The sequence below is a fragment of the Drosophila miranda genome, chromosome XR (assembly GCF_003369915.1).
Source record: "Drosophila miranda strain MSH22 chromosome XR, D.miranda_PacBio2.1, whole genome shotgun sequence".
Classification (NCBI taxonomy): domain Eukaryota; kingdom Metazoa; phylum Arthropoda; class Insecta; order Diptera; family Drosophilidae; genus Drosophila; species Drosophila miranda.
The window spans coordinates 5469850-5492245 of record NC_046674.1 but is presented as its reverse complement, the minus strand read 5'-3'; the positions used below and the strand labels follow the sequence as shown (position 1 = coordinate 5492245).

The following is a 22396-nucleotide window of genomic DNA, read 5'->3' as shown; positions in this document are numbered from 1 at the left end:
CTGCCCCTACAACGTTGTTAACTGCGTTGTTAGCTGCTGGTCAAAGCAATTAGTTGCATAGTCTCCTCCCACCCAAACAGAACAAAACAAAGGCGAAAGGTCCAAACAATCTATTCGTATGGATGCGCAAACTCATCTCTCTTTGAATTTATTAACCCACATTAACCACTTTCACTGGCATAACTTTCCGCTTATGTGGTTTTTGTAATGTGGCCCCGAAACATGATTTTGTTATACCCGTCCCTCAAAACTTTTCACTTAAAAAAGCAAGAGCAGACACTCATACGGATTTCTTTTGCGGCTGGCCAGAGGGCAGGGGCGAGTGAATACTCGTGTATTCACCTCAGCCCGCTAATGAATCATTTTTGCCAACCCACTGACCGCAGACTAAAGCACCACCAGGCACCAAACGCCAAGCCCCACTTTCTAATGGTTCTGGCTCTCTGCGGTTCTATAAGCAACAAAGAAGGCGAAAAGTTGAGACTAGAACGACAACTGAACAATTTAATTAGCATAAGTTTGCGCCCTTATCTTTCAGAATTCTCTCCCTTTATATCTCTCTCTTTATCTCTCTCTCTCTCTCTCTCGTTCACTCTGATTCTCCTAGCTTTGGAAATTGAAATATCAAAGACCAGAAATGTTTTATGCATTTTTATTTTGTGCAAATAAGTTTATTTTATTAAAAGTTTCAAAAGTGAAAGAAACAGAACGAGAAATGTAAGTAGGCACAGAAAAAAAAACCTCAAATTTCTATAGTCTCTGCTTAGACCAAAGGATACCGTCTTCTCAGATTTATTGTTAAGTTTTCTAATTCCAAATGGCCAAGATTTAAAAAGAAACCTGATCATGTGGACATTTATAATGTCTACTCTGCCAATTTTATAGCTCTATCTTTGAAAATCCCTAAATTTGAGACTATACTAGGGTAAACTTGTGCGAAACACAAAATATTTGAAGGTACAGGGTACCTCCAAGTATGGGATATTAAAAATTCAGAGTCCTGCCAACTTGCGCTCTTTTTGGTTCCCTCTCCGTCCATAGCTCCTGTCAAAGTCATTGAAATTCAGTGCATGCATAAAAAATTAACTTGAGAGAGAACAGAAATAGAATCAGGAACGGAAACAGAAACAGAAACAGAACCAGAAACAGAGGCAGCAACAGAAGAAGCAACATTGGGGCAATTTAAAGTCGCGCCTTTTGAGCTGGCTAAAAAAGTTGCTCGAGTGCCCTCCAGCGATGGGAGGGCTGTGGGGCTTTGATGAGTTGCAATTAAAATTTGTGGCTTGGCCTTGCAACTGCCAGTGGGGCTGATTCTACCACCTTTGACATTTCCCCCCGATCAGAAGGGCAGAGCCACAGACGGGCCCGTGGTGAATTATTAACAGCCAAACTACAGATTCGTGGAAAAGTAAATAAGCTTTTGACACACGCTACCACTACCACTACCTCCGATTCCGACAGAATAGAGCTTAGTCAGTCAGTCGGTCGTGTACATTAAATTCAATTGAATATTTCATAAGCTGCTAGTCAGACCAGACAGAAGAGAGAGCGGAGTGCATAGAGTAGCAACAATAACCATTGAGAAAATAATGCAACAACATGAAGAGCGGCTGCCAAAACACAAACAGCTCCCACCACAACCAACCCACGCTCGCGCAGTGTCTCTAAAGTAAAAGTAATAGCACACTTTTCGGGGCTGGCAGGACAATTGTCTGGCGTCTAGGCCCCATGATGGTGCCCCACCATGATGGTGGCACTCTGATAATGGACGCTGAACTTTGCTTTATTACATGCAAAAAAAAAAGAGAAATGTTGGAAAGACACAAGTCGAAGGCAAACCACAACAAGCAGCAAGTGGCAAAAAAAGGCCGGGGGACAAGAAAGAAAGAAACGAATCTGGGACCGAAGCTCTACATACTCTTGAATACAAAATATTAAAAATATATATAAAAGGAGAAAGTTTTTATAATGTTACATAAAACAAGACATAAAACAGACTTGCATATGCATATCGACTAAGAGCTTGTTAAAGCTGATCAAGAACACATAAACTTTATAGGATCACAAATGATTACTTCTCTGCGTTGCACGAAAATCATAATAACCTCTGCTAAAAAGCAATACAAAAAGCTGAAACAAGAATTCTGAAAAATTGCAGGGCGTGACTCTAAACTTTACAAGTGGCCCTCAAACAAATTTTGACCGAAACTATGACCTGAAGAGGGTCAGAGCGAGCAGAGAGGGAACGAGAAAAAGAGAAGGGAAAGGAAAGAAAAGAAAAGAAACGGAGAGCCAAACATGAAAAATGGGTGTGGCAGGGCCCAACCAAATTGCCGCCTTATTAGTCATCCATGAATTATGCACCTTCAATTTGGAGAAACAGAAGCACTACCACGAGGGCAAGGATGGGGTACAGCTCGTATTATCTAATATGCCACAGGCGTATAGTTAAATAATTGACGCTCCTCCGACCCTGCCACCAAAGTATAGATGAAGGAAAGTCCTTATAAGTTATTCATTAAGTTATTATGTGTTTAAACCTCACACAATAAAATGTGGAGGGCCTATCAAGAAGCTCGCTCGCTGCCTTTTATTGTTTATTGGCACTCAGAAATTCCTCCAACACTCTCTAACCTCTGGGCTGGCTCCTTTGCAACATCTTAAGTGCAGCATAGAGTTGCTTTTACCTTCTCTGGCTCCCTCCACCAAAGGAACAAAGGAACACAGGAAATTGTTATGCTTAATGGCTTTTCTTTTCCCGACACTGTTTTCCAGGAGTTGCAGTTAGAGAAACCTTCAATGTTAAACGCTGCTCCCTAAATAATTGATTAGTTTGTGGCTCGTAAGTGGTTAAGTCTTTCTGCACCCTTTTTTTGGCTTCTGGCTCTGATTAAATCTCTCATTCCCCCACTAAATCTCTCTGAAATGAAAGTTAATTTTGCAACTGGTACAAGATTCTGGGTCTTACCATGGTCTTAGCCGCAGCTTATGTCTTGAGTGGGTTACTGCTTTAAGATCCGTATCTTAAGCCCCGAAGTTAAATTGAGTTTGACTAAAGTTTCATGCCATACTTCAATATCAGCTGAATAAAATCTAGATTCGTGGAACTACTGGGAGGACCTTTGAGTTCTGTTCTCTTCGAAATTTCGCACATACAAGTATTTGCAAAAAGGACCAACTGGGACCAGTTTCAGGCTTTCTGTAAATTCTTCTCTTTCGCTCTTTACGTTTTCTCTGGGTACACTTTTTGCTTTTTTTAATCATAACATAATGGGCCAGCATTATAGTTAATGGATTGCAAGTGTTGCCAGGCGGCGTCTTTCGCACTCGCTCTTTGGTTTTTTAGCTGGCAAAAAGGCAAAGAGCTTCCCCATCTGCATTTCTGGGCTTCCATTCCCTAGCCGAATCCTGGCCGTCGAGGGCTCCGCTCCCCATATGAGCAGCTGTGGAAGTCAGCTCCCAGAGCGCCATTGCTTAATGGCGCTAGTTGCCTTTTAAGTGTAATTGCCGTGTCCCAAGTGTTTGTAATGTGAACGAATTTCTGCGATTTTTACCCGGGCACACAGAGGGAGGACCAGCAGAACTCTCCTGCTGCACTCACCGAAGCCTGTCTGCAGCTTTTAAAATTATTACTATATTTGTAAATATGCCGCTATACGATGGTCCAACCTTATACCAACCCCAGAGTTAAACCTTTAAGCGAGACTCCGAAAAGAGTGCTCTTTAGTTTTGTACTCACTCGCAATGTGCTCGTTGTGGAAGGCCAACATGTTTACTGTGTGTTTTCGGCTTTTCCGGTGTCCAAATATTTGTATTTTTTGTACGCGGCTCTCTCTATGCGGCTTAGCCCGTTGTAGTATGAAAAATGTCCACCTATGTCGATCTTGTTTACGAATGCTGCCGTGAATTTGACACTTTGTTTTCGTGAATCAATCGAGTAAAATGGTATACTCGTCTAGTCGCTATCAATGCCTGGAAAAAGAGTGTACAAATACATATATAATTTTATATTATTTACAGCATGAAAGGAATTATGGCTTAAGGAATATATTTTTTCTTTATTGTCATCGATTATTTTTTTTTAATGAGCTACAAAAACAATACTTTATATTCCAACACTGCACTCTCATTGGCATTAAAGGATAATCACACAAATCTATATTTTGAAATGCAATAGAAATAAATAACTTAAGTTTCTCAAATTTGGACTCTAGTGCGACGCAGCTGCAGCTGTTTCGGGCCGTCTCGGACTTGGACTCGTTGGCTAGACTCTCCAGAGTTGTGGCAAATTCCGCCACGCTCTTCTTCTGGAAACTTGTGAGCGTTACGACTTGTAAAGCCAAGGCCACATCAAGGCAATGGGAAATCTTTTGCACTTTTGCAACGTCTAGCATGGTAATTATAATAAAAATTATTTGGCGTGCAAAAAACTATAAAACTAATCTATCGATAAAAGAGCTGGAGAAAAAATGGCAATTGTATTGCCCTTATTTCTCATTATTAAAGACTTCTGCCCAACAATTAAGTTCCACTGCTGACTCCTTCTTTTATACCTTTTTATCTACTTTTAGTTTCGTTCTTCTAGACCCGCGTTCATACTTAATGGCTCAACGGATGGTTTAAGGGCTCCAGGCTCCACTTCATGATATTTTGCTCCTCTTCCTGCGGGTTTCACAAAATATTAAGACCATAACCATTAGTTTTAGGAAATAACTTTTAAGTGGCGCTGAATCCCAGTAAACAACGAAATACAGACACATGAAAATTGCATTGTGGACCCTTGGTATCCAGGCGGGAGCTACTACACTGATCCCCCTGCGATTCTAGGCGGCACCGGCGGCGGCGGCCGCGGCTCAACGAAGCGCACACACACCCAAACGGAAGCACATGCTGCGGAAGTGAATTTTTTTCGCTTCCGTTTCTAGCACCGTAAGAAACAGTAGATGAGTGGTGGGGAGTCGAATAGCCAAGAAGAATGGCTAGGAGGTGCCACTGCCACTCGGTAGTAGTAGAGTGCATGTTACCCATGCATAGTTAGGGACAGGCCCGGACAAGCGTTCAAACAATCAAAACTTAATGTCAAAAATACAATATGAACGAGAGACGACAGGCACCAAAAGCAGCCAAAGCGAATGGAAAAACACTCGTTCACTCAGTCGACCAGTCATTCAATCGTGCATTTAGTCAGGCATTCAACGAGTTTTGTTAGTCAGTTAGCTAAAGTTAGTTAACTGCCATGTCAAATAAGTAATGAAAAAACCAACTTCGATTCGAAGTGGAGAGAAACCAATTTTCAAAATAAAACACCCTGATGCCTAAAATGTACTTTAGAATGAAGAATTCCTTTTAGCAAAGTATCAAATAGAATGATAAAATGATTAAAAAATCAATTATGTGAAGGGATTTCACCAGGATAATGCTACCAAGATGATCCAATATTTTTAAAATATTATTCGGAACACGGATTTTATTTAGTGAATAATTAAGAAAGCATTCCTCGGAAGTACCTCATATTTACTCATGTTTATCAGTGATCAGAATACGTATCTCATTGAATATTCAAACATTTTCAATCCCATCAATGCCTCCGTTAACCGTATGTTTCCTCTATACAGAAATCCCACCAAAAATTCCATAAAAATACTTTTACCTCCGCTCAAAATAACACAAACTTACTCAGTGGGCTTTCAAGGAGTAATGCAAGGTGAGTGCCAGTTGGACTTCATGTTCGAGTATGTCTGGCTGCGCGACTGTGTAGCACTTCCACTTCCGCGACGGAAACTAATGAACGTAGCAAGCAGGAGGCAGGGCAGGGGCGAAATATACTTGGAGCCATAAGAAAATGTTTCGGAAAATCTTAAATGAATAATGGAAGATAAGAAACTTTCCTTTATCTGAATGCACTGGTATTAATATGACTTTAATTTAAATAGCTTTGCTTCCCAGAAGCTACCATAACTGAGAAATATGCCAAGAATTTCCGGCTTGGAAGAAATTTGTGAAACCGCGAAAGTGCAAAGAGGGCCACAGGCAAAGTCATCAAGCCAAGGCCCACAGCAACAGTCCCGGCACAAGGAGACGTTTTTCCGACCATTTCCCTACTACAAGGATATTTTTTGGGCAAGACTTGGCTTACAAATTAAAGTCGAAAATTACATTTGTAACGCTTTCGCCTTTTAATTAGAAGCTCGGGGCCTGACGCCTATTCTGATTGCTTTACGAGTATGCTTGAATGCAGCTTGTAGCTATCTGTCAAGGCCTGACCTCAATTGAATGCCAGCTTGTTTTCTCAAAAATACTTATACTTATACTGTATTTTAGTATGTATAACGTACGTGTCTGCTAACACGCCTGCTAACAGTACCAGTGTCACCCATCTCTACTACCACCCTCGAACAACTTTCTTTACTTCGCGAATTTCGGCTTAATTAGCAAATTGACAGCATGACGTTGAGTGGGAAGCATTCAGGGGCTGCTTTACCCCCACCGACGAAGAACTGGCCACAAACTATGGGTGGAAAGTACTATAGCACTGTGCCCTCACTTCTTTATCCACCTTATTGAGGACATCGAAAATTTAATGAGCCCTAAACGCATTCCATGTGAATATCGATTTTATTTTAAATTTCTTTTCTTGCTAATTCTTGCTTCTGCAAGTTATTGTTTCCCCTCTAACGTTAGTCCTCCTTCGTTACCCTCCATTGATACAGACAACACACAACACACGTGTGGCAATGTGGAGCTGCTCCTTTTTGTTTCACAAGCATACAATTTTCGAGCTACCTTTTCCAACTGTCTCTCTCTCTCATGTGGGTGTTGTCTGCAACTTTTCTGACCATTCAACCAAAATAGTCCGGGACATTGTAACAAAAACAAAGGGCGAGCCACTACGAGGACTATAGCGAGGAGAAAGATGATGATGATGTTGACGACGGACTGCCTGCCTCGCTGAATTTCCTGCCACTGCCTGGTATTTTAACAGAGCGCTACTTAGGGCTGAAAAAAGCTATATCAGTATTTCGGTTCATATGGAATAAGCTCCGTAATTATACGTAAGCTTGGAAGAAGGTATCCATCAGTAGAGCTGCAGCATGTTTACACTTCACGTATTGGGCTTTTCATTGGGTTTTCTCTTCCAGCCCAATGTATTCCCTGTTTTGGGTCTCAGATTCTCAAAGATTCTCAGAGCCCCGAATGTCCACGACAATTACAATATTTGAATTTTGAGTTAGTATCCTGTTAAAGGCTTTACTCCATTAGATTTTTAGGATTTCCATTATATTTTTATTGCTGTTAGCCTGGTTCTCCTACCGGTTACTCATTTCCGGTTATTAGTCGGGGGTTAAGGCCAGAAACAATGCATTGTTTGGGCCTTGTCGAGCCTTGATATCCTCCGCCTCCCTCTCTGTCTGGGAAAACATAATGGAATTTTCATGTAATCAATTTGCATGCTTTCAGCTTCTCTTCATTTACATGGCCTGAAATCTCTGCGCGCGATATTGTACTTCATCAATTAACACATTAACCAATCTGTGGCTCTTTTAATCCTCCTTGCTTGTAGCTTCTGTGACCATTTGGCTTAGATTTCTCATTCCTTTTATGTTGGTTATTTATAAAATGAATGTTTTTCCTTTGCTTCCAGCTATTTGTTAAGCTTATGTGCCCAAGAAAGGTAAAGGGAAAATAAATCGCTGGATCGCAGTGTGTATGTTTAATGTGTGTATCTGTATAATACATATAATGAAATAAATTTAATTACATAACCAGTGGCAGAGTACTGAAAGAGAGGCGAACAGAGGTGGAGACAGAGACCCCATCCAGAACCTAAGGCCTTCATCGCTCTGCTTTTACTCAACTTTGGCGCCATGTCTGTGTATGGGTAAGGACACACACAGATACTCCTACTCATACATGGATATGTATCTGTTGAGTTGTTGTAGGAATGTGAATGTTTATATGAATGCACCTACTTAGCCTTTAGTTTCAAGTGCACGGCCTCTCCGGAAACCGCTGCATACCCTGCTGCCGACTCCATCCTCCATCCTCCATCCTGCTCAACCTGAGGCATTCACACATACACAGGTTCATTGAGGTGAATATCTGTGTGGGGGTGTGCTTGCGTGTGTTTGTGCATAAGTTCATTTAGTTTTGGCCGCTGCACATGTGAGTGCTCTCGAGTACGCCTACCCATCTTCCACCTCCTCTGACCTGGTCCCCTGTTCCTGGGGCCGTGTCCGTGTCCATGTCTGACAACGTCCACAGAACTCAACTACCTCTCTCTCTCTCTCTCTGTGTGACTGACTTGTCGTCGAGTAATTATGAAAATTTTCAAAATGAGCTCGCGCGCCCCCTTCTTTAGCCCCAGTGTTAGCTTCAGCTTCAGTTTTTGAAAGTTGAGAGAACGAGTAATTAAAAATTTCGTAGTGGAAGAACCCCAGTCCGACTGTTGGGTCGTAGTCCTGGTTCTAGTCCTATGCTTATTTAGCTGTTGTTTTCCCGGCATTATGCATATAAATTTTAATTAAATTCGTTTTTCCCATTCACCTGTCTCCTCTGGTGAGAGTAGTCGTACATAGGCCAGCGATTCTAATTAGAAGACGGAAAGGAAGGGCATTTAGCAAAAGCCAGTTGCAATTAGTTTTCGCTAATGTGGCTAAGGTGTCGCTTAGGCGGCTCGCTGAGGTTGAGCGGCTTGTGAAGTTTGTTACTTACTTGTAAATTAATGCCATATAAACTTAGCTCGCAAATAACTATCAACACTTTTTTCCTTTGCTGTCTGCGCAGTGACAAACTAGTAAAACGGCACACAGCAGAACGTGAGAATTCAAGTGGTATCTAATTCTCGGCCTTGGCATCATCAAAATAAAAAAAAGACGAGCAGTTCCTCGCATGCAGCACTCAGATAGTGTGGATTGACTACAAGATCCAAATGGAGTTGAATTGCTTGTTTCGTTCCGAGCAGCTTCTCACGAGTCGTCCGGAGTATCTTATCTTTACACCGACGGAGCGGAGTTCTCTTATGGCCGCAACAGCAAGTTCGTCAATTATTGCACTCACGTTACGCCTCTCATCCAGGAGCTGAAGCACATTGGATATGATGACGATTACCTGCCTCTTTATAATAATGTACATCATACTTGCATCTTCAATCAGTAATTCTATTTTAGCATTTGGTTACTTTTCCATTGAATGTTTCATTTAAGTAAAAGGTAATTAGTTTTTACCCCCGAATAGCCCTGTAATAATGACAGTTGACTCTAGAGAAATTCAGAGCCTCCATCCACTCCACACTGTTTCTATAACAATATAGTCGTAATTAGAATTTCATAAACAGCGACAGACAGGCAAAATTCCGACCCCTATCCGATGGCGCGGCAAGCTAATAAAAGAAAAAACAAAATGTCACTTCAATTCTGATACGTAATTGTTTTTCACTGAAATGTGTCAACGCGACGAAAATTAAATTTTGAATATTTGTTTAACGTGGAAAACAAATAAGACAAAGAAAATCCAATGCAAACATGCATATGCCCCATATAGACTATTAGGGGATAGACTATTAATATAGTCCGCTAGTGAGGGTTCAAAGTTCAATGAGTGAAAGGGCAGGTTTTTTAGCTAATTCTGGCTATAAGAATAATCAGATGGCAACGTATAAATATACAAATTCTATATAATTCTGCGTCGTGAGTGTTATTGCACGGACGAACAGACATACGAAGCTATATCGACTGATGCTGATAAGGAATATATATATTTTATAGCCTCGGAAGCGTTTCCATGCGGCTCAACCACCGAACTATTTAAATACTTTGTATAAAAATAGCTCTATTGGAGTTCTGCTCAACTGCATTCTCCGGCAATATTGTATTATAAATAATATATAAATATTTTCTGCATTTATTATTTCAGTTTCTATACAATTTTCTGCTTTTTGGTGCATTATTTATTTAGGCACTATGCCAGGCCAACTCTATGCGTGTTACAAGAATACATTTTATATAAGTTTACATATGTATTCTACATGTAAATATTCGAAAAATTGTTGCAGCTCCATGCAATTTAAGGTCTGAATGGTCCGAATAAAATGCACAAATGTTTTTTTCCAGCATCCTTTCCTTTATGTTTTACTTGTTCTTTGTACGTGGCGCCGGGGAAAACTCAAGCGAAACGAAACAAAAATTTCCAATTGTTGCAATTTCAATTATTGTTTTGAAATTGATGTGTGCTTAAGGACGAGACATTCATGCTCGAGTTGCCAGCAATACACACAGACACACACACACAAACACAAACATGGGTACACCCATACAAACGATACAGCTACAAATATTTATACACTTACAGCCGCACAGCTGCAGACGCAACCGAAGTTGTTTTTGTATTTCCTTCTATTCTCTCGAAAGAAAGCGCGAAGAATATTTGCAGAGCTATTCAAGTGTGTATTGAACGTGTGTTAGGTGTGTGGTACCGAGTCGGGGAAAGCGGTTCTTAAAGGGTAGAGGGTTGTGCGGTGGTCAAGTCGTCGAGTGGTGGAACGACGACAGGGTGTATTTTAAGGGATAGCCCTCGAAAATCCCTGTCCCTAGTCTGGTCACCACTGGTATAGCAATCGCGCAAGCAATGTAAAGGTAAATAAATTTTCAGCAGAAATGCTCAACAATTATATGAAATTGCTTGGAAAGAAGAATGAGTCAACCAGGATAGGAGAGGAAAATAGAAGCTGTGAAAACGAACACAAGCAAGATGTGGTTTTACCAGATGCGAGGGATGTGTCCTTCGATAGAAAGAAATGAAGATCAAACTTTCTGCTTTGTGTATACAATATATTCCCTTTAATTCCACTTACTATAGTATTCAAAGTTGTTTCCTAGCCATTTCCTTCGTTATTTAAGGACCAAAACAACAGGGAGAACATTAAAAAGCAAAGCGCAATTTCCAGTAGCAAAACCTCAGGACAAGATAGAAGCAGAACAGGACACGAGCAGAGAATCTTCCATGCAAGAAATAAGAATATGCCACTGCCAGACATCCAACAAGAGCAGCAGTGCCACAACCTCAGCATCTACCCCACTGGCCGACCCGCAATCATTGTCATTCGTAATTTGATTCAATAGCGGAAATGAAAATTGAATTTTATTCAAACACAAAAGCCAATTGAAGTCAATTATTGTTTATGTAACTAATTTTATTTAAATATAAGTCAATTTCAAAGGGAGCTGGCGAAGAGACCAGCCAGACCTCCAATATCTCGTGTATGCAAAGTGAGTAGAAAACAGGATAAATATTTGCCGGAGAACGACGACAATCAGTGGCATCAGTAGGCAGATATATGGATATACTCGTATGTATGCCACAGGAACGATATAATTGTGGACTGGCGCCTGAAAGTAACTGACCCATTTCCCAGCCTAATTCTGATTCTGATTCCATCCCACGTCTCGCTCCTTGGCTGAGGGCCAACAAACAATCAGTAGAAGGCCCCGACAAAGGGCTAAGTCTCCTTGGACCTAGTGAAAATTGTGCTGTGCCCCATCCATCAGCTGTTTTTTCTGGAAAGAGCACTTTTTGTAGTTAATTTTCAGCTCTCATTCTCCGTTTCTAGACAGCGACAAAGTGCCCTTTGCGGCACTGGGTTTCTTTGCGGGTTTCCCCCTCTCGATCTCTTCGTTGCCTTAATTTTTTGTTTGTTATTTTGATTGATTAGATTGATCGTGTAAGAAATTTATTTGAGTCTCATCTCCCTCTCTCAGCACTTATTTAGAACTTGAAAAAAATAAATCTAGCAGCCAAATCATTGTCAGGCCCTTCGCTTCGGCTTTGCTTTCGTGGGGCCTGAAGTTTAAAGCCGCAAAAACCAATCATCAACACATCTTAGGACCTCATTCAACTCAATGACATCTTCAGGAGCTGCTCCATCTTCATCGTCTTCGTCTAGTTCTTTATTCAGTGCCAGCATCATTAGTGCAAATGATTTCTTATTCAATGCTATGGTTGCTTGGCTTGGCTTTCCCACATTCCTTGCTTTCTCGTTTTTTTCCACTCAGGGTTCATCGATTTTCTTGATGGAAATATTCAGGCTCTGCCTGCGCCTTCATTCTCCACAACAAAAGCGGAGGTTTTCTTATTGACTTTGGTTATAATGATCCTGTATTTGTTTTCTATACTCTTTCCTGGCAAAAATTGAACAAATTGTTCTTCTTTGGTTCCCGCTCTGTTATCTTTAATATTGATTATGTGCAATATCTCAGAGCTCGACCAGCATGAGAAGAAAATTTTCCATTTCTGTTTTGTGCCATCGAATACGATTTCGCATTTGCGGAGAGGCTGAAACCGAGACAAGAGAGAGCAAATACCAGAGCATGAAATGTCACCACTTTTCACGGAACAGAACAGAATAGAAGAGGAAAAGGACTCTTGTTCATATCCTGGCTAAGGCATTTAAAGACCAAAAAGTAAGAAAAGATCAGATTCAGTGATGTCACCAAGAACAAAATTACAGCAAAAAAAGAACTGAAAATAAATGAAAGCCAAGACCAGAAGTCAAAGCGAGGCAAAAAACAATAAAGAGGGCAGATGTATATTTGGGAATCTGTGAATTTAATGAAACCAATTTAAGATGAAGCCGAATGAGTAAATAGATTTCAGAGAAAATAACGTAAAATATCTGATTTCTGGCTAAAGCTTTCCAAAATAAAACAAATTTTGGTTGCAAATCTTATGATCCCCAGAGCAATTGCTTCCTCTTTTTTATGAGCGGGAATACAATTCATAAATACAATTCTCAAATTACATTTTAATGTCGTCAGAAAACGGAGGAGCGGAGAACACATTTGAGTAAAAACTTTAAATGAAATTCTATTAAAACTTTTATAGAACCTGCTCGCCTCTCGGCTGCCATAATGCGAAATGATTATCTTGAATTATTTATTCACAAAATTACAAACACATAAAAAAGAAAAAGCACAAAAATGTACACGTGATGATATAAATTTATGCACACATGTCCTACCCTTGACGATCCCATTCTCTGTCGTCTCTGTCGAGAATTCTCGATGGACTTGCTGGATTTCAGTTCACATTAAATAAATAACCCAAAAACTCTTCAACTTTCATGAATATTAAAACCAGCAGATTTTTCAGCAAAAAAACCCAAAAAAGGTGACGCGACTCCTCCCCTCCCGTCCCATCACCCGATGAGAAGAGTTGAGTGTCCACACAGCCGTTGCTCATACGCTACGTGGACGACTCGGATAAAATGTAAAATGTGCATTTAAATTGAATTCCTTAATTAATTCGTGGCAACGCCCAGTGCACTGGTCCTGCACCCAGTCCTCTGGTACTGTGCAGGGTCCACAGGTCTCTCTTGGAGTCCCGGAGAAGCAAGGGAAGCTTGAACGGAAGGTGTTGCCACGACCGCAGAGAATTATTATCAGATTTTAAAATTACACATTTTATAGTCATTGCTGGTATACAGAAAAACCAGGAGACTTTCTTAGTCCTGCCCAGTGCCTTATTGTCCTGATTACAGCACGTTACAGGAATCTCTATATATTTACAATGCAATTAACAAATAAAATATCTGAAATGTTTTATTATCCTGGAAGATTCCTCGTAATCGTTCTCTGATCAAAATTTCCCCAAAATATATTATTCCATCTTGAATATGTATCACTCATGTCCCACAGCCTATTGTAAAAATTGTGCAGACACCCTTCTCTGTCAGGACATTTTGGTGAAGTGAAACTTTTTTAGCTGAAAATTATGCAAAAACTCAGAATTTCAAATGGATAAACTTTGACGCTGTTCAGCTTGAAGTTTGCCAACTAATAATAGACACCAGCAGAAAGCTGACTACCAACTCTCCGCTTAATTAAAATGCATTAAGATGGGACACGTGACCTCAGTCCTAATGACGAGTCGAAGAAGCAAAGAAAATCCAACCTGGCCTATTTCTAAATCTGAATTTATACGATCTGACATTTTATGAGAAATATATTGCAGAAATATATGTATGCCCCATGGAACAAAGTCCTGAAAAAAATCCCATATAAGTGATGAGCCCTGGGCCAGCTTTGATAGTTTTTACCCCCGCTCTCAGCAGTAACATATGATAATGGTCAAATTTCTGTCCTGCCATAACATTGTCCAGTTTTTTGTAAATATATTTTCCGCTTGTTTGGCCAACACGTAACATGTGTTTTAGTTTACAACAGGAAAAGGAATACAAAAAAATATATAAAAAAATGGGGGGGAAAATGAAAAATGAACACACAAAATAAGGGTCAAGCCAAAGCGGTGAAATATTTCGAAATGAATGGGAGGACGAAACTAGCTTCGACTAACGAGATGGCTTTGTGTGGGACTCGTAAAAGACGATTTAGGATTCTTCCTCTTTTTAATATCACATACCTTCTAGTCCAATCTCCATCCAGTAACCCAATCCACCCGACCATATACCAGGACCACAGGGCATGTTAGACTGCCAGCAAACCCCAGAAATAAAATGACTAAGTCTACGGAGCGTGAAAAAATGAGGGCACGTATATGCCACCCTCCTTTCCTTCTTTATTTAGGAGACATTCGAGTCCGCGTCCATGTGTGAAATAAATTTCATAAATTTCACACGGAAAAATTAATAACTTTTTAAAAGGCCACAAAAAATGTACTGCAAGCGCCAAACAGCTTCTTTTTTCCTCTATATCCTTCACGGAATCTCCTTTGAAATTTGCACATTATTCATCCCTGGGGATCGGATGGGAAAATATGCTTAAAAAGTGTATAATAGGAAGCCAACAAGCCAAATTTGTTGGCAGCCAAACTAAAAATTAAAGGCAGTCGGAGATGGAGAAAGAGTCCAAGTCCAACAAGTGACAAAAAAGGAAAAAATTTGAAAATAAAATAATATAAAAGCAGGACAAAGTATTGGCGGACAGCGGAGTAATTTAGGGTGGGGTCTGGGGCACCACGGGAAGTGCTGAATCACCGGAAAACCATTAAAGGAAGTCACAACTATTGATTATGTCGGCAGCCACTGAAGGGATGGGTTTTACAGGGGGAGATTCTCTACTCAGAGTGGGGAAGAACAGCTAAAAATGGCTTTGTGTGTGCAAGGAGCGGAAAAATTATGATAGCGCTTCCACCAGTACCGTCCGAGCGGGCCTTGGCACACAAATACAATTTTGCATGCAGTCGAGAGATGGGTGCATGGGTGGTAATGGCTCTGGGAAATTGAATTTGATGGCTTTTATTTGCAACTTTAATTGCAGGCGACGATGCTTTGTCCGTGGAAAGGGTATTAGGGTTCTCTTGACTACTCTGGGTGTGCTCTTCGTGTTCGATTTCAGCATCCAAATACCCTTTTAAACTCGTGAAGTAACTGAATGTGTAAGAAAGCAATATATTGGGACAGCTGATGGAAAATTTTGATGTAAATCGTAGTACATCCCAAATTCGTTGTCGCCTTATTAGATTCTATCATTTACCAAATTTTTGCTGTTGTTATTTTGCTCTATGTAAAATATTTTTTTTGGGTGATGTAAAAAAAGAGGGAAAAGCGGAAGCATCGCTCCAAAATCATGGCGAGATAAATTGCCAAAGATAGCAGAATAGAAGGCAATGCCGATGAACCGCCTATGCAACGCCCTCGCCTCCGACCATGCTTATTGAGGGCGGGGTCCATTGTTCAAAATCAATTTAGTGTTGAATTGGTGCCAAGAATCTCATTTTCAAAAAGCGGACGTCAGTCGTGGATGCAGCGTATATAGAAAATGAAAATACCGGAAACGCAGAAAGACTGAAAGGTGATGGTGGGGCGGTACACCAAATACGGAAGCGGAGAAGAAAACAGAGAGAAAGAGAGAAAATAGCTGCCATTGGAAAAAATGTGTTAATAACTTTTCAAATAAATGCTGAACTCAAAAAAGAGAAGAGTAAGCTTTGATTTGGGAGATTTTCTCTCTGACGGGGCTTAAGCCAAAGGCCAGGAGCATGGTGTATGTCTGCTATGTTGTGTGTTGGTTCTACTCTATTTCAATACATAACTGAAGCGGCTAAGCCTCTAGCCAGCCATCCAGCCAACGAGCTAGTCCAGTCAGGAGTCGCTTTTCCACTGGCTTAGCGTTCAAATGGCAATGAGAGTGAGCTAAGATCTTAAAGGATTTTCCCCAGTAATTAGGGGACGCGCTCGTGTACCTCCAAATCAGATATGTTTCCAAAAGTTATTTAATTTAATTACACCTTTTCTTTACCAACAAAATACTACATATTTTTTCTTATAAAGCCTTATTTGGCAACACAGAAAAATCATATTAAGAGAAGGGCTAAAAAGTGTAAGAGTTAGAGGAGATTTGAAAAGAACGAAGTTTGTAGCCAACACTTTCGTTAAAATTTGTTGGTCCGGAAGTTCAGAAACTCGTGCTCAGAATTTTTCCTTTGGCCTCAGCCTATCTTTTCTTTCTTCATTCTTTATTCTTTATTGGACATATTCTTGTTTTCTTTCTAAAATTGTTACGCTTGGGTCAGCTGAGAGGAAAAAAAAACGCAGTGCCACCTAAGGGTCATCACAGTAGAGATCCAGAGATTCCATCTATTTTTTAGGTTTTAACTATAATCTATTCCTGGAGGAATTTCGAGGGCTCTCGCCTGCGTCAGGGTCAGGGTGTGGCTTTGGTCTCTTCCCTCTTTGGCACTTGATCAGGGCGGTTTTTTTTAGTACACACCAAGAGATTTTCAAGTGATCCGGCGAAAATTGTCGCGAGTGAGAGAAAAGTATATTCCGCCAGTTCGAGGGAAGGGAATTTGTAATTGTTGTATCGCCAGTTCGACGCACAGGTAAGCTCTTAAAAGAAGACATTCGGCTCGTCAGGCAGCAATTTTCACTCTAATAGGGTCTGGCTTTGGAACGACTCGAATCTGCAGAAGTGGAGCGCAACGCGACGATCAACTGACCGGGATTGATTTTTTATAACCTTTTCCGCCGTGGCTTCACTGGAAACTATTGCATAAGGAAGAACAAATATTGCAGCTCAAATTTGGATGCTTCTGCGAGCATCCAACATCACAATTCTTCTTCAAACCAAGACTTTACCGAATTGCATTAAATTGCTCAGTTCCAATTAATCAATGTTCCCTGGAAATTCCGCAAATTAAATCTAGAATGGAGCATGAAAATGCAATCAACATTATTGGTTGGTAAAATTTTACAGACAGACCTCGAACCGTGCTCGAAATGTGCGTCTGGTTGAGGGGATGTCGAAGATGCAAATGCACAAGCTATGCAACTAATTGAATTTTGTCTCAATGTTGCCTCAATCTTCTGTACTATCCCCAAACAGTGGCTGCTAAAAGTGTGCGTTTTGCAAACATTGACACACCGCCGCAAGAGTGCCTTTTGTCTGTGCTCTTATCTGGCCATCCACTCATCTTCCTGGCTCGAGTAAATGATTCTGCATATTAACAACTTGGTTAGCCACAAAAGCAAACAAAGTGGCTTTTAATCTAACCATTATTAAAAGACAGAATTGCTTTGGCAATGAGGGAGAAAACGAGTGTGTAAAGCGTGGAGACTCAAGGCAGACAAAAGCAGAATGGCAGGAATAGCAATAAAATCAGCAGGAACAATGCCAGACATTTGGCTACGTGGCGTATGAGTATTAAAAAATTAGGAAATATTTCTCAAAAATTATGAACACCCACTATGAGCCGTATTTGGTAGAAAAAAGTCGAATAAGGATAAACTCTCCCTAGAATGGGGCTACACAATTCCTCCAAAATATAGTCTTTCACGAATTACATGGAGAAAGATTAAGACTCGGGCGAAGATGGAATATCCATTGGAAAGCAAGGGTATGTTATACATTGTATTATATCTATTATATTGTCAAAAAAATTATCTACAGAGTATTCTACTCTCTTCGCTCAGAGAGAAAGAGATAGAGAGCCTCTATAACCATGACACTAAAGACAAATAAAACTTACTCAAAAATTAAACTAGAATTTCAGGACGACAGCACCGGAGACCAGACGGGGTCAAGAGACCCAGAGCCAGGGCCAGTCCTGGCCAGGCCCACGAATCATTAATTCATAAGGCTGTAATTTGCTTTCTTGTCCCAGCAGCGAGGCAGGTCAGCAGACCAGACCCGAGTAGTATACCTCTCGGTCATTTGCGCTGCAAATTATAAGCAGACAAATATCCCAGACATCGCAGTGAGAAGAGGACTGAGAACTACAGTTACTTCCAACAATGTGTGCTCACAAAGAGCCCAGAGAACTTATTTGCGGTTTCCCAGTTTGGCTAGCAATAACCCCCAGCCTGATGAAGGCTGAATGCAAAATTTTGCTGACATGCCCGGGGCAGGGCGAGTCTCCTTTCGATTCTCTGTAACTGATTTTGACATTTTGTAATGACAAAACAAAGCATTCTCCCAAGTCTCCCTCTCTTCCTCTGTGGCACTGTTTGTCTTCCTGCCACTCATGGACTATGCATCTTCTCTGTATTCTCATGTCTTCAACTAATGTCAATCGTTGTCACCAGTTTGGGTTTGGCGGAAATTAGAAATCAAAATGTAAAGTCCTGGCTCTGTCAGATGGTGTGCACTGTACAGGGAAATCAAACCTACCCTCCCTTCTGTGTGGCTATGGGATTGTCAGTTTTAGCCACAGAAAACATTGAAAATCGAAAATCATACAACCTTATCTTTATTGGCAGACTTATCCATGCCTGTACCTCGCTACAAATCGCAATTATAATTAACATTGTAAACTTTGACCAGGAAAAAGCATAAGTCTATCCCCTGCACTCTCTATTTTCCTTTCCACTCTATAACCTTTCATTCGAGTACATTCGCATTGCAAGACCCCAAAACGAATCCATAGCTTCGGGGGCTAAAACAACAATTAAAATGGGTCTGGGTGACGGAGAGGTAAAGGCATGTACAGAGAGAGAGAGAGAGAGAGTGAGAGAGAGAGAGAGAGGGGGCGGGCGGCTTACAGCTCGACTGTGCTGAATGTTAACAGTAACAATGCCACAACTACAATTGTAATGATGAAATAAAAGTCAAGTTAATACAATAGCTCCGCAGAAAACAACAACAGCAACAGCAAAAACAGGAACCCAAACATGAAACTCATTCAGGCTATGGCTCTGGCTATGGGGCTCGGTGGCAGGTGGTAGGGGTGGGATTGTGAGGTGGAATAACGGAAATACGACTACCCCTATTATCAGGAAGGACTCGCCCGCTCTCTCCCTATCTCTTTCTCTCTCTCTCACTCTCTCTCTCTCTCACCCTGCCCTATCCATCTCTTTCGTCTCTCTGGTACTGTTACTCGTTAGCATTACATGAAAGTGCAACTTTTTAACAATAAAACCAACAGGAAAAGAAACAACAAGAACAAGAAACAATTGTAATACATAGTGTTATAATAAAAACCAGAGTGAAGCCTTCGAGTACGAAATATGGACTCATGGGTACCCTGTAAGATAAGCGAAGATTTACTTATGGTGCTCATCGTAGATTATTTGAAATACTGTAGCAGCTCTCGTAAATCGAGTGCGTGAATTTTTGTACTCCTGGAATCAAACTAATGCCCTTTAACGCAATGGTACATTCGTCGAATGATGGGTCGACTTTCGCTGTACAGACACGTATAGATGAACGGATACATCCGTTTCGAATGATATGAATAAGGACCATTCGGACCTAGCGATTTTGAATTTTGTTCACGATGATAATTCGTTAGAAACATCTTAGACGCTCTTTTCAACTAATGTTAAAACTTGAAAGCACGAGAACACATTTTCCACAACAAATAGTCTCACAAGGAGACTGCAAGCCGCCAACCATAATTTAAAATACTGTGGGCTAGATATATTGTAGCACTATGACAGTAACATCCAAGTGGAACCAACATCTTCCGAGAATATACGACTATATACCCAACCAGCTACCAGGTATTATAGTCAGCTGGTTTCACCTCTCCTGCGACCCTCCCAAATATACGTATGAGATGTTAAGCCTTCTCTATCTATAACATATACGCCCCGAAAAAAGGCCTGAGTTTTTGTGTGTTTATATGTCGCTTTCTCTGTGCAACCCAAACACACACACACACTCACAAACTTACTCTCTCTCATCTTCTCTTTGGTACCCGTCTCTGGTTGCATGCAAGTTCAAAGTTGTTGTACCCCAGAGCTGAGCTTTCTTCTTCAGGCTGAGCACCACCCCATGCCACATACCATCCTAACCTAATGCTCCATTCGTGTGGCTGGGAGCCTGGTGGCGAGAGACTAACAGTAGACCAAGTGCCGCAGGTGCAAAGTGTAAATGAAGACTGATTGCAGTGCACATGATTTTGTGTCGACAAGCAGGGAGTGTGACCGGAGGGGAGACGGGTGCACAAAGGGGGGATAAAAAACGTTACTGTTCGCCCTTGTTTGCCGAAAAGGGGGGTAATTGTGGTTAAGTGCTGGTTTATTGGTTTGGCAAAAGGGCTTAAAAGATGTACGTATGTATATGCAGTAGGTAGCGCGACGGAAAACGAATCTGGCGCCCTGGTACTCGTACACTCGCTCGTATGACTAAGGTTAGGGGCAAGTTTTTGGGTAGCAGCACCACCACCACCACCGCCCCTTTTGAAGGCCAAAGTTGAGAGTGTGTGTTTGGGAGCATGTTGAACATGGTTGTAATGATAGCTTGTTGCCTGACCAGCGACATGATAAGAGAGTACAAAGGGAGAAAGGTTAAGTTTTCAGGGTAATCGAGATTGTTTGAATGAAATTCTAATTAAAATCTGAGGCGTCCAAGGGCGTCATTTAGTCCGTTTAGAAAACGGCAACAGCAGAAAAGACCCACTTAACCTTGAGTTCCTTTTTACAATTATCATAAGTGGCACTTGAAGAGTATAAGGAAGTATTCTTGATCATCCATCAACAATAATCGAGACCGTCCCTTCGCTCCGTCTAATACTTACATTGACATTTAGCAACCAACTTTAAGTCTTCTCCAATGACAAGTCAAAGAAAATAATCAACCCCTCCCCTCCCCGCACTAACCAACGAATCAATCTGGCCCTTTTGCGAGCAGCTATACCCAATAGAAAGAGAGAGAGGGTAAGAGAGAATAGGCCAGATTACCAATTCCGTCGTTTACGTATAAACAAGTATGAAATATACTGGGAAAGCTGCATAAATCATAAAAGTACACATGTGAATACTGATGTGTGCCAGGTATGGTATCACGTACCGACTCATTTCGGTCTGGTTTTATGTTTCCTCTCGAAATTAAATTCTAAAAATCATTCCACTGCTCTGAAGCACATTAAAATCATTCCCTTTTTAATTGAAACACAAACCCTCTGGCAATACAGGCAGTCAGAGGAGAGAACGCCAAGGCCGCAGCAGAGGGACGTGGTGGTTCATTGGGGCTGGAGAGCACTTCACATATGCCCCAGACAGGGGCAGTCGTCAGAGCAGGGGAGCCGCTGTCGCTCACTTAAGTTAATACGCAAACCAAATGTCACTCAACATTATCAACAGCAAACGTAATCAGTTAAAACTTTTTTCCTCTCCGGACTACCATCCTTCCTCTATATTCCACCAACTCGTCCCTGCTGCTGTTCCTGCTGGTGTACGCTCAAACCCAACAGCAGTGGCAGTTGCAGTGGTTGTTGTTTTGCGAAAAGTTGGCAACATGTTTGTATTCTCTTTCAATTTTTCATGTGCCTCTGGATCGGCCCTGCCCCTGCCCTCCCTGAAAATTGGTGAGCAGAAAAACAACAGTCTGAGAATTTTTTGTAAAACGTTTCTATGGCCCAGACATAACGAAGATTGGATTCTCTGATCGAAGATTCAACAGTCTTTATTAGATCTGATAATAAAAAAGATTTCCTTGATGAATGCAAAACTTATATTCAGCCTGATATTAAATATGCTTCAAAATATTTCACTGATGTGTGGGTAATTATGTAATCAGCTCCATAGTTAAAATAAATTCGTGGTATAACTGTTCTTTTACAACGTCTTATATCCCAGAAAAGAAGACTAATTTAACAACATTTCAAGTATGTGAGAATCATCTTTAAGCCCACGTGCCAAGCTCTCCATGAAGGGTATAAAAAATGCATGGCATGTGTTTCCATAGAGCTCTTCACTCCACTCCCCTCGTGCTTCTCCTTCTCTAAGCCTGGTTAGGCCTATGGAAAAGTTATTTTATTTTGGCATTTGGTGGCATTTTTCGTTGACTGAGAGCTGAACACAAAACAGCAGCACAGAGAATGTCTAACTTCAGGTTTTTGTCGAGACCGGCTACCCTCTGTGCGGCTCTGATATACGAGGTCGTACGGGTATGTGTCGTAAGTGCTCGCGGTTTTTGCATATTTTTGGGCCAACAAACCTAAG

General features: G+C 41.0%; 1 protein-coding gene across 7 annotated transcripts in view; it reads right to left on the bottom strand.

The window, feature by feature from the left end:
- Positions 1 to 22396, bottom strand: part of LOC108153300 (CUGBP Elav-like family member 4) — a 318810-nt gene that overhangs the window by 286299 nt on the left and 10115 nt on the right. For all 7 annotated transcript variants that reach the window (XM_033386638.1, XM_033386632.1, XM_033386628.1 and 4 more), the window contains exon 2: positions 3740 to 3972. In XM_033386638.1, the coding sequence (XP_033242529.1) occupies positions 3740 to 3770 (31 nt within the window). In that variant the 5' untranslated portion in view covers positions 3771 to 3972. The remainder of the gene's footprint in view (positions 1 to 3739; positions 3973 to 22396) is intronic.